Source organism: Microcaecilia unicolor, chromosome 1 (genome assembly GCF_901765095.1).
Source record: "Microcaecilia unicolor chromosome 1, aMicUni1.1, whole genome shotgun sequence".
NCBI lineage: Eukaryota > Metazoa > Chordata > Amphibia > Gymnophiona > Siphonopidae > Microcaecilia > Microcaecilia unicolor.
The window spans coordinates 585,664,892-585,678,077 of NC_044031.1; the positions used below are offsets into that span (position 1 = coordinate 585,664,892).

Below are 13,186 nucleotides of genomic sequence, written 5' to 3' on the forward strand. Positions count from 1 at the left end.
ATCGAACAATTCAATATAAATATCTGTATAATATTTTACAAAGTTATGCGGCAAATAAAATGAAGAAAATGCTGCCTACTTCTTGGAGAGTTCATGTATGCGATAAGGAATAATATTACTTATTACAAATTTTTTCCACACACGTTAATTCAATACGGGTAACACCTGCAACGTTTGTTGGCTCGATGTAAGAATAGAGAGCATCAGCAGAATAAATTTTATGGGTTAATTGCTCCCATTTGACATTTCGAAGAATTGGGGGTGGGGACTAGGGTGAACTACAACCACTCATTCCGGGTAGATGTCATCCATGGGAAACTCTCACTTTATTCATAACAAAATACAGAAAAAAAAAAACGAATGAAAAATAGAACAAAAGTAATGCGTCCGTCCTTTTTTTGTATACTAATTGGAAGCTTGGCGAAAGTTGGACGTATATATTAAGTACTAATTCTCTTTTTACTAATTGCATCTGCAGGGACTGACATTAATGATTTTTTTTTTTTAATCAGCAGTCTCCAGTCCATACAGATGAGAAGCGGAGCAGACATTTGATAAAACTGCTCTTAAAAGCTAAGCAACTGTTCAGGGATTCTAGAAGTGGACCGGGTAACTGAAACGTCGATCTAGGAAATTGTAACTCACGACAGTAACAGAACAGTTAAAAAGAACCATAAACACCAGCCACCATGGTAGCCTAAAAGAAAAAGCTATTCGTAGTAGTTTACTATGTTTACTTCCGCGCCATAGACACCTGAATGAGTTAAAACACCGCCCTTTTCGTGTCTTACTACAGTCCCGCCCCGCGCAATAACACTAAAGTAATCCTTTTTATTATTATTTTTTTTTTATCCACACCTCCGAAAAATGGAGGGAGAGGAGTCAAGTTACGGAAAAAGAACAGCAATCATCGGACCCTTTTGAAATTTATGTCGCTTATCTCTTAGGCGGCATAGCCGCCGCCCCCCAGACACATGACCATCCCACTGAAGAGGCAGAGCAAGAGAATATTTCGCGCCAAAACCAGCGGAAGGATCCACCAAGAGGCTATAAAAGGAAGCTTCACGCCAAGTTTTTCTGTACTTACTTACAATCGAGTCTGACTTCACAGCGTAGAGGAGAGTTTGAGGCGGGGTTGCTGGCGCTTCAGTGATTTATCTATGCGCGCGCCCGTGAAGAGCTCGAACCCGAGCGCTGGATTTTACAATTATCCTGGGCGAGGCGAGCACGAGACATAGAATAATATAATAGCAGCAGCAGCAGTAGTAGTAGCCGGCGCCGGATTTACCGCCGCGCCCGCACGGACCGACTGCACCCTGGTAAGAGAATAAAGCTGCAGGCTCGTTTTTCTTAGGGGGGGGAGAGGGGGGGTCTTTCTCTGGATAGCTGACTGCTTATATTCTACTGTTGTCAGACTTGTGGTAGATCCTGAATTTTGTGGCTACTTAATTTGGTTTGTGGCTTTTATTGGAAGAAATGTAGTTAAAGATTTGCTTGCCTGGCTACAGATATGTCTCGTTCTTCTATGCAACAGAGATTCTTGAGATTAGGGGCGAGGGGAGAGAGTACCAACCCCATCTATGTTGAAGGGCTAGAGAAAGGGAACGTCGGATCCCCTTCAGTAGTTATGTAATACCACAGCAGAGTTTTTCTTAAGTCTTGCAGTATATTCTTTTTGGTGGTAGTATCAGTGCTTTGCCGGCTTTTTATTTAAAGGTCCGTCACCGGCTCTGCAATTTTTAAGGTGGACGTAATCGTCTGCCTTGTAGCTACAAATATTACCCCTTTCCTCTCTTCTCGGAAAGAAATGGATTTATTAGCAGAATGCGGTTGGTCTTTTCTGTAATATTTTAGTGATGTCTTACTGCAATAGCATTATTTTATCCTGGTTTTTTTTGTCATAATTGTGATGTGCGCCAGCTTTGGTAGCGCCTCCTTTTTTTGTCTTATACTGAGCTTCATGTGCCAATTAAAAGGAGAGAAATTCAGATGTATAATTAGTTCTTGACTTAAACACAGATTACAGACCAGATTTAGTGTGGCGGAGGAGGGGGCTTTTGAAGCCAACGGGGGAAAAAAGTATAGGAACTCTGTAGGTTAGCGGGGAGATCGTATTCGAAATAGGTTGTATAGGATTTATGTAGCTGTATTTCACTTTTTGGGAGGCATGCGATATTTGCATGTAAACTTTAAATTGTAATGTGCTATTGTGTTTTTGCTCTTAAGGAAAATCTTTAGATCGTAATCCATTCTACCAACTAAAAATATCTGAAGCTCATTTTAGACCTAAACTTCAGTTATCCGACTCTTCCTGCTGTTACATTTCTGGATTTTTTTTTCTTTCGCCTCTGTCCACTTTGCAGGCAGGCACCACCATGCCCCTGAGCTGCAGCTTCCCGAGCAGGAATTACGACTACGATTATGACATGGTACAGCCCTACTTCTACTACGAGGACGAAGAAGAGAACTTCTACTACAGCGGGCAGCAGCAGAGCGGGCTGCAGCCGCCAGCGCCCAGCGAGGATATCTGGAAGAAGTTCGAGCTGTTGCCCACGCCGCCGCTCTCGCCCAGCCGCCGGGCGCAGGGGGGGCTGGGCAGCCTGGACGCCTTCATGTCCGACCACTTGGAAATGGTAACGGAGTTCCTGGGAGGCGACGTGGTGAACCAGAGCTTCATTTGCGAGCCTGACGGCGATGCCCTGACCAAGTCCATCGTGCTGCAGGACTGCATGTGGAGCGGCTTTTCGGCCGCGGCCAAGCTGGTCTCCGAGAAGCTGGCCTCGTACCAGGCGGCGCGGCGAGAGAGCTCTACCCTGCAGCAACACTGTGCCGGGAGCGGCGGCGGCGGAGGGGGCGGAGGCGGGGTTGATATTCTTTCCAGCTCCAGCATGCCAAGCTATTTGCAAGATCTGTGCAGCAGCAGCGCCGCCACCGAATGCATCGACCCTTCTGTGGTCTTTCCTTACCCTCTGAGCGACGCCCTGCCCAAAACTGCAGCAGCTGCCGCCGCCTCCACTCCCAGCCCTGCCCCTGGAGGGGATTCTCCGCCCTTCAGCGACTCAGGTAAGAGCCTAACGTTCTTGCCTGCAGGATCGATGAAGAAAAATGCTTGGGAAAAAACCAAATGTGCCAGTTTTTTTTTTTTTTTTGTGTTCGGCAAGTCGGGGCAATGCACGGTTTTTGAGAGATCTTGCATGGGAAGAGTTAAAACTCTGCCCTTATTGTAGGGTGTGTAATAAAAGAGAATGCCTCTTGGGGCGGGGAGGGATTTACAGCTTTAATCCAGTAAGAGTTGGGTCCCTTTTTTTTCCCCTTTAGTAATGCAGAGTTCTGCAGTGATTAACAGGGCGTGTAATCCTTTCAGCTGCTCCGGTCAGGGCGGTGCTAACGGTTGATAGGCAGTGAGTAGGCTGGCACAGTTCAGCCGCTTCCAATCCAGGGAGACTTAAATTGATCTTTAAGCATGGAAGTAGTTTGCTAGGTTAAGAAACTAACCTGAAAGGCTGTGGCAGAGTAACCTATTAACTGGAAAAAAAAAACAGAAGCTGAGTTCAGGAAACAAGTTAAATGGCATTTTTATAAATCACAGCTTTGCCATTTAAGGTAATAACTGCTTGAAATATTGTCTCATGTGGGTGAAAACTAAGCAGTGTAGATCAGCTGAGAAGCCTGTTTTTTTAAACATTTGAATGTTTACTCTAAAGTGTAATGTTTACACTTTAACTTTTTCTATAGATTTCAATGTAGTAAAAGCAGGGTTCATGAACTTTGTTGCTTATTCTGAAATGTTGTGTTTCAGATGAGGAGGAGGAGGAGGAGGAAGATGATGATGATGACGATGACGACGATGAGGAAGAAGAAATTGATGTTGTCACAGTGGAGAAGCGACATCCTGGAGGGAGGAAACCTGAATCTAACACACATTCAAAGCCACACAGTAAACCACACCACAGCCCCCTTGTCCTCAAGCGGTGCCATGTCCCCATCCATCAGCACAATTATGCTGCCTCACCCTCAACCAAAACAGACTACCCAACTTCAAAAAGAGCAAAGCTGGACAGTGGCAGAGTTCTCAAACAGATCAGCAACAACAGAAAATGCACAAGTCCCAGAACATCAGACTCTGAAGAAAATGACAAGAGACGGACACACAATGTCTTGGAGCGTCAGAGGAGGAATGAGCTTAAGCTGAGCTTCTTTGCACTGCGTGATCAGATACCAGAGGTAGCCAACAATGAAAAGGCCCCCAAAGTTGTTATCCTCAAAAAGGCCACAGAATACATTCTCTCTATTCAGGCAGATGAACACAGACTGATTGCCGAGAGAGAGCAATTGAGGAGGAAAAGAGAACAATTTAAACATAAAATTGAACAGCTACAGAACTCTGTATAAACCAGACACTATTATGGGGTTTGTCTGCAGAATGTGGACAATGTTTTGCAAGGCATGCATCAATTAACTACACAACCTTGGCAAGTTCTCAGACAGACTTGCCATAACCTCAAACTGCCTCATTTAAGACTTTTGGGCATAAGACAAATGGGACTCATTTTTTTCATGCTTGGATATGAATTTCCAATTTTGTTTTACATGTTTGTATTAAACATTTTTCTCAAACACAAAATGCTACAGTTCAAGAAGCATATCTTATTGCTGACTATCTTTAATTTCTTTATAGAAATATGTTAACACAGTTCTGACAGTTCTGGCAAAAGCAAGCAGGATATTCATTTTGTTTTGTGCCATACTCTTCAATGTTTTATTTAAATGCATTTCTCAAATTCTTTGTTAATATTTTTGTATTTTGGATATCTAAATAAATTTTTTTCGCTAAAATGTAGTAAGCCACTGTATATACTCATTGCTCTCAGTACTAACCTGGTCACCATTAATTGATGTAGGCATACTGAGTTTGGCACAATTGGAAACTACCATTTATTTGGATTTGTCACACTTTTCCAGTAGTAAACAAGGTGTGTGATATTCAGGTACACTATTCCCCTGTCCCAGAGGGCTTTAATCTGTTTGTACCTGAGGCAGTGGAGGGTTAAGTCACTTGCCCAAGATCATCACAAGGAGCAGCAATGGGATTTGAACAAGGTTTCCTTAGTTGTCCGCCTGGTGTCCTCCACTTGCCACGGTTTTCACAACCTATATTTAAAAATAAAAGCAAGAGAGCAGTTGGGTATGAACTGCACTTAGAAACAAAGGGGCCACAGCCACTATAATCTCAGAAAAGCTTATTGAAGTTCCTAATTGGCATATAGGCCTGAGGCAAGACAGGGTGTGAATTTAAATTGGTCCCTTTTTTAAATGGAGCTTTTAAAAGTGCACAACTCAGGAGCTTTCCAGCTCAGCAAATAACATTAAGTTCTACTTCGAATAATTGTCAGGACCAAAATGCATCTACCAAATTACTTGACATTTGCTAAGAGCGCAAAAAAATAAACCTGAGCAGTTGGTCCTTGAAACCACAAAATGACTCCAAACCTATAAAATGTTTGTTTTGGGGGTTTTTTCCCCCATGTGATGCATGACCTAATCTAAAAATTCAGATGTCCTACAGAGTACTTTACAGATCTGTCAATTTCATATTTAATCTTCAAGTTTAGCTCAGATCAGCAGGGGCTAAACTGGTCCATATCTAGGGACCCATCCAGCCAGTTAGGTTTTCAGGATACCCACCATAAATGTGCATGCAGTACCTCCTGCAATATTCATGGTGTATTCTAAAAACCTGAGTGGATAGGTATCCCAAGGACTGGGTTGAGAACCACTGCTATATAGCAAGAGGATGGGATCAAAGCAAAACATTAACACCTTGCTGGGCTTAACCTGTCAGTATGTATTGAGTAGGTTTTTGAGATACAGTTGATTCCTGTCTGCTTTCTACCCTAAGCTTTTACTTACAGAAGCATGAATGTGTTTGACCTGACCTTGGATTCTGTATTTTCATCCAGTCCTTCAGGATGCATTGGAGAGCAGGGGTAGAAAGTGGATCAAGCACGTGTAGATGTAAACTCTAGGTTTAGCAGGGCAAGACACAGGTGCCATCTGTCTCTAAAATAGGTTTACAACAGGTAGTCACTTTGACTCCTAACCAATTGAAGGGCTTATTTCCAAAGCCCTCTAAGTGCATACTAGTTGCATTAGACTTAGAGGGCTTTGGAAATAAGCCCTTCAGTTATACTATTTTATCATTTATTCATATAACTGTACACCCTGTCCAAGCTCCACCCACCTTCCAACTACGCACTGATGCATTTTTATAGAATAGCACATAGACAGAATTTTGGCATTTATATGTGTATGTACCAGAATTCTAACTTTTATTTATTAGGATTTATTTACCGCCTTTTGAAGGAATTCACTCAAGGTGGTGTACAGCAAGAACAACTCAAACATAAGCTATAGACAATTACAGCAGTAAAAATATTCAAACAATACAAAGTATGGTATATTACAATGTCAATACAATAAAACATTTTAATAGACAGCATAGGGTGTAAGCAAAGATGGGAAAAGGGATGGGACTTGACGTACTGTCTTTCTGTGGTTACAATCAAAGTGGTTTACATATTATATCCAGGCACTTATTTTGTACCTGGGCCAGTGGAGGGTTGAGTGACTTGCTCAGCATCCCAAGGAACTGCAGTGGGAATCAAACCCAGTTTCCTATGATCAAAGCCCACTGCACTAACCACTAGGCTACTCCTCCATTTAGATAAGATAGTACCTTATTTTCTTACTCCTGTTACTCTTAAGTTAAAGAAAGTTGCAAATGAAGTCAGCAAAGTGCTTGAATATTATCTTAGGGCAGGAGTGAATAAACATGTCCTGCTGTAGTATGTGCAGTAGGTGTCATTCCCTGTGTATGTATGTCTGTGTATAACTAGCAAGTTAGTTACTTCTTCCATTAAAGACCTAGTTGAAGAGCCAAGCTTCCACCTACTTCCTAAAGTAGAGATAGTCTTCTTGTGTTAGGAAAAGTATGTTGTATATTCAGGCACATAAATGATAACACCTTCTTTATAGAATTACCCCCCCCCCCCCCAAGGATCAGCCAGCAAGTTGGATTAACACTTATATGTCTCTGAATAGTTTTCAAGAGCTAAGCTATCTTTATAAGGCAGTGAAGAAGTAGAACAATTAATTCAGTAGATCATCACAATTTTGCAGTGAGGTTGCATTTGACAGCTCCACCAGGTAGCATTCAGTTCACTAGAAGCAAGGTGGACGAAAAACAGATGATTCTGGTTATTAGCTGGACATACCCTCAAAGGAAAGGAAGTGGTGAGTGATTGAGTCTTTATTTTACAGGGGTGCTACAAATCAGTGGGGAAACACAACTGTGCCCACCCTTGGCCATCAAATCAGAAATTCAATCATTTCTCCCTAATTTCAGCAGAAAAATACATGATAACAAAAGTAGGTAAACAGCAGAGTTTGAACCCTTGACAACTGGCATTGCTGCTCACCGGTTTCAAATGTATGTATATTCCATAGGTAGCAGAATGGGGTAAGTTTCTGGAGCCATGGCCCAACAAATATTTCCTCCAACAAGAAACAATAACCAAGAGCGCTTATGGTGGGTGGAGCAGAGAGCAAGACTAAGGCACCTGCCTTGGCCCAAACGTTTAGAGGGGACACTATCAGATGTGCTGAGGACTCGGGAGCCTTTGATTGCCAACTGTCTGGATTTTTTTTAGGATTCTACAAATGTATAAGTTACTGAGCTCAAAGTCAGAACGATGGCTAAAGTGTTCGGATATTTTCACAGTTTAACCCTGTGTAACTCTCCAATCCTCCCCCCTTCCAGTGCAGATACTGTAGTAGGATCCAGCCTATGGGAAGGAGGGGGCTGAGCTGCTAGGGCTGGAGTAGGTGGAAGCTGAGCCCTACAAGTCAAGGAGTTATAGAAGCTGTTAGTGTCATGGGAGAATGGGATTGTTGAAATGGAGTAAGAATTTAAGAAGAATGGGAGAAAGTGTGAAGGGTCTGCTGCAGGCTGAGTAAAAGAATTGGCAGCAAATGCAAGAACTTTGCATGATGGTGTGGAGGTGGGGACAGTGCCTTGTGTATTTTTCTGTGTCATATAAATAAAAGCCTCCCTTTGAAAATCCACTGCTACAAATGTATGTGTACACATACTAAATGAAAGGAAGTTTTCAGCCCCGGGAATTTACCCTGCTAACTATTAAGTTTCCTGACAAAATTCCTTTGAACACTGGCCTAACATTGCCTTTTCTCTGTCTATATCCTTTCATAAACACCAAAGAAAGTGATTTTTTTTATTTTGCTGCTTCCATTTGTGAAACCTTTCTTACCCGTACAACTTTGTAAATATATATACCTCGGGCACATTGTCCCTTTCTCCCTTGGCACCTCTGGTTTGTACTAGAAGCAAGGGAGGGTAAAAAATGATTTGCACAACTTCTTTGGTTCTTTGCCAACTGCTGCAGAACTGCTAAGTTACTCAGCTCCAGGAGGGAGACTCTTTGGCCAATCCAGTGGTTGAACTTGGATGCCAATTCAGTGTGTTATTTGTAGTCCCTGATACTATCAAGTTAAATCACTGCTCTATGTCCTGTAATGTCCAGGATAGGGTTGCAGAAATCCAGGACAAGTTTAGAAGTTTCTTCCTGGAACTGGGTAATTTGGTAGCTCTCCAGTTCTAACCATTAAGCCATTTGAGGCATGTGCTTGCAGGGTCTGCCTGCTCACTCTTAAGTATTACTGCTATTACAACCACTGATAGGCTCCATGCTTTCCGTACTACTTTTGGAGAAGTAAAATTGGTGGTGGTGGGGGGGGGGGGCGGAGGGATGAGGGTGAGGAAAGAAGTAAATCTGGGAGAGGGGAAGGGGAAGTCTACTACTACTTATCATTTCTAAAGCGCTACTAGACATACGCAGCGCTGTACACTTGAACATGAAGAGACAGTCCCTGCTCGACAGAGCTAAGTCCTAGTAGGGGGGGGGCACAAATATGTTTGCCTAGGGCCCAGTATAGTGTTAATCCAGTCCTGGGTGAAGCTGGAGATGGATTTGTTTGCCCCCTTTAACTAAAAAGATATTTCACTGCTCCTAGTTAAAAATCTACCCTTTTTTGGTATTTCTCACCAATTTCATAAAAATCTTAGATATATCTGTGACCTTATTAGTTATACCACAACCCTTTAGTTTTTGATCCTGACCTCAGTTAAATAGTTTTTAAAAAACATTTCTGAAGATCATTCTTGATCCATTTAGCTTAAAACGATATTTATAAATCATAGTGTTCCCTAGTGTAAGCTTTGGGATCCTGCCAGGTACGGGTGACCTGGATAGGTCACTGTTAGAAACAGGATACAGGGTCTGATGGACCTTTGGTCTGACTTGGTATTTCTTATGTTACTATATACAAGGAATTATTTCTCTTGTGTCTGCCTCAAGCAAATTATCGGCACCATACAGCACAGACTATTTCTATTTTATGAATTTGTATATGCCTAGGTCCTAGAAGGGCTGAGTAAAGGCAGAGGCAGTCTGTTTCAGTCGTGCAGTCGCCGTCTCTGCCAGTGACACGTTGCGTTTTGACAACTGCAGGGGAGAAAGTGTGCGAAAAGGGGGTTTAGAGAGATGTCGGTCCCATGTCGGGTGTGTGTGTGTAGAAATGCCAGTCCCACATGTGTGTGTGAGTTGGGAGGGGGGGCTGGAAGTTAAATCCTGGGCCTGCTTGGGGGGAAGGGGTGGCAGCAGTGAGAGAGGTGCAGAGATCCTGGAACTGGGGGGGGGGGGGGGGGAGGAGGGAATCAGATGCAAGAGAGAGAGAGAGAGACCTGTGGGAGCAGGGAAAAATGCCAGACCTGCAAAGGAGGAGAGATGCTGGATCTGGAGGGGAGTTGAGAGTTGCACGGGGACAGAAATCTTACCCGTCCCTGCAAGAATTTAATGCTACATTTAAGAAAATTCCGGTCGGCTCTCTCTCATGCTCTCTCTGAGTTCGAGCCGCAGCACTGCAGGCAAGGAAGGAACAGAAATTGGAACTTGGAACTCTGGTCCACACATGTAAGACTTGTCTCTGATTCACTGGCACTGTGCTGAGAGGTTGCCACATGCATGCACCAGTAGGCCAGGTGACATCTGATGCTTGTGCCTGTGTCAGAGCTGAGGTCTGCGCATCAGCTTGGGAGCAGAGAGGAAGTAAGTGACACAAATAAAAACTTTGAATGGTCCAGTTTGCCTAGTAGTCACGCTCATTATTAATTCATAATTAAATCAACAATGAACGTGATATTATATACTTGATTATGGTCTTTCTTTGGCGTTTCTGGGACATAGATCATAAAAGTCCGCCTGACCCTATCCTTATGTTCCAACTGCTAGTGTTGTCGTTGAAGCCTACTCTAGCCTATTTGTCTTCTCATTTGCAGGAAACAGACTGTAAAAGTCTGTCCAGCATTGTCCTCATGTTCTAGCCACTAAGTTTGCTGTCTAAGCCCTTTCCAGCCCATCCTAAACCAGATTGCCATATATAAGACACAGACCATACAAGTCTGCCCAGTATCAGTCCTAGTTCATCACGGCCACAGACACCATCTAAGCGTCACTCGATACATTCACACACATGCAGTCATTTAAGTTTAGGTTTTTTATAACTTCTATTTTCTAATTAGAGATCCTCTGTGTTCATCCCATGCCTTTTTGAATTATGCTACCATTTCAGTCTCTACCACCTCCTTAATGGAGACTTTCTGCATCTGTGCTGTTAAAGCAAGGAGACAGCAGTCAAAGAACTTGGTACTCAGTAAGTGAGAGGCTGGCGCAAGTGCAGCGTACACTTCCACAGAAACCCCGCAGGAATTGTTTCCATCCCCACAGGAGCCCTGCGGAACGGCTTCTGTCCCCTCAGGAACCCCGCGGGAACAGCTTCTGTCCCCATGGGAACCCCGCAGAACTGCTTCCGTCCCTGTGTGAACCCCATTCCCTTGCAAGTCTCTAGAGGGGAGCAAAGGGAAAAGAGAATGAGAGACTTGGAGCAAAGAGAATGGAGAGAGGCTGAACCGGGTGGGGGTGCAGGAAGAAGGGAAGAAAGAGGTAAGAAGCTGGACATGGGGAGAGACAGGGACATAGAGGAGCAATGTTTGACAAAAGGGAAGAAATAGCAACCCCCCCCCCCCCCCCCCCAGTCACTAAACAAGAGTAAAAGAGGGACAAAAAAGGAGAGATGCTGAATATGGAGTGAAAATAGAGACACTGAGAGGGCAGTTACTGAACATGGGGAGAGGATAGGAACAAGAACAGAGGGAAGATGCTGGGTACGAAGGATAGGGACACAGAGAAAAGATGGATAGTGGGCAACAGAGGGAAGAAATGTGAAAAGGACAGGAGGCCTGCCAAAGAGACAATTAAAAACAGAGGAGAACGGAAAAGAGACGCTGAGACCAAACCAATTATTAGAAGGTAGAAAAATATTTTATTTTGGAATGTATGAGTTGTAATAAGGCAGCTCTAGGAAACGTGAATTTCTGATATCTTGCATTTCATTTTCTATTTCTATTACTGTGACATGTCCTGGATGTGTGTTTGCTTTTTATATGGGTTTTTTTTTTTTACTGCAGCTCTTAAAGGGCTCCCCCCTTACCATGGGAGAGATGGCATTATATGGGGACCCATCTTTTAATTTTTCCGCCTAGGGCCCATTCAGTCCTAGCTATGCCATTGCTAGGCCCAGTAGCCCTACAGAACTATCTATGTAGTAGTAATAGTTTTCCAACAGGAAGGGGAGGGGAGAGGAGAGACGTTTAGCCTCCTCCCCTATCTTAAATACTGCACTGGGAAGCGCTGAACTTTATTTGGCTGCTGCCTCCATTGCTTGCTTCAGTGATTGCTGGCCGGCACTTTCCTGATTCCGTTGTCTGGCAGTTTGCCCACAAAGTTGCGTCAGGATGAAACACACACTCTACTGCCGAGCACTCAGCGGCCACCGTTCCTAACCGTTCCTACTCCAAAGACTGTCAGCCTGTGATGTCACAAAGCTTCCACCATGATGTGTCTCAAAAGCTTCTTGCGCACTGGGCAGCTAATACCCTGGCTTTTCCCGCACTACCTTGTTTCCGCGCGTGGGTAGGAGAGAGCGTGGAAACCAGCCAACCTCTCCTCATCCCCCATTCTCTATTTCTGTGGGTAACACTCTCATCCTCCCTGTTTCATCAGCTCGTAACCTTAGGGTCATCTTTGACTCCTCTCTCTCTCCTTTCTCTGCACATATTCAGCAGACTGCTAAAACCTGTCATTTTTTTCTCTATTATATCACCAAAATTCGCCCTTTCCCTTCTGAGCCCACTACCAGAACCCTTATCCAAACTGTTATCACCTCTCGCTTAGACTATTGTAACTTGCTTTTTACAGGTCTCCTGCTTAGCCATCTCTCTCCTCTTCAATCTGATCAAAATTCTGCTGCACGACATATTCTGCCAGTGTCACTATGCTCATATTAGCCCTCTCCTCATGTCACTTCACTGGCTCCCTAACCATTTCCTCATAGAGTTCAAACTCCTCTTATTGACTTATAAGTGCATTCACTCTGCAGCTCCTCAGTACCTCTCCACTCTCATCTCTCCCTACACTCCTCCCCGAGAACTCCGTTCACTGGGTAAATCTCTCTTATCTGCACCCTTCTCATCTACCGCTAACTCCAGACTCCGTTCCTTTTATCTTGCTGCACCATATGCCTGGAATAGACTTCCTGAGCCGGTACGTCAAGCTCCATCTCTGGCCGTCTTCAAATCTAAGCTAAAAGCCCACCTTTTTGATTCTGCTTTTAACTCCTAACCCTTACTCACTTGTTCAGTACCCTTATTGTATCATCCCCACCTTAGTAATTCCCTTATCTCTTGTTTGTCCTGTTTGTCTGTCCTAATTAGATTGTAAGCTCTGTCAAGCAGGGACTGTCTCTTCATGTTCAAGTGTACAGCGCTGCGTATGTCTAGTAGCTCTATAGAAATGATAAGTAGTAGTAGTAGAGCGCACCACACACACATGCCTGAGTTCCTCATGCACTCCTGGGGCACACTCTCTTTCTCCCTTTGGATAGTCACGCCCTCTTAGGTACTGAACATTAAGTTTTAATGAAAAAAGTAATGCAATGGATTTCATGTTTATCAGGGTAGAGTAATTAAATTAATTATATAGTTAAATAATGT

General features: G+C 43.6%; 1 protein-coding gene across 1 annotated transcript; it reads left to right on the forward strand.

Moving 5' to 3' along the window:
- The first annotated feature begins 1,080 nt into the window (after positions 1–1,080).
- On the forward strand, positions 1,081–4,840 carry MYC (MYC proto-oncogene, bHLH transcription factor). The gene is made up of 3 exons (XM_030219117.1): positions 1,081–1,319; positions 2,364–3,063; positions 3,800–4,840. The coding sequence occupies exons 2-3, from the start codon at positions 2,376–2,378 to the stop codon at positions 4,390–4,392; spliced, it is 1,281 nt and encodes a 426-aa protein (XP_030074977.1). The 5' UTR covers positions 1,081–1,319; positions 2,364–2,375; the 3' UTR covers positions 4,393–4,840.
- The last annotated feature ends 8,346 nt before the right edge of the window (positions 4,841–13,186 follow it).

Bases quoted from the DNA above. Each gene is read 5' to 3' on its own strand.
- MYC (XM_030219117.1), top strand. From the start codon at position 2,376: ATGCCCCTGAGCTGCAGCTTCCCGAGCAGGAATTACGACTACGATTAT. The intron at 3,064-3,799 runs GTAAGAGCCTAA...GTTGTGTTTCAG, and splicing joins TCCGCCCTTCAGCGACTCAG to ATGAGGAGGAGGAGGAGGAG.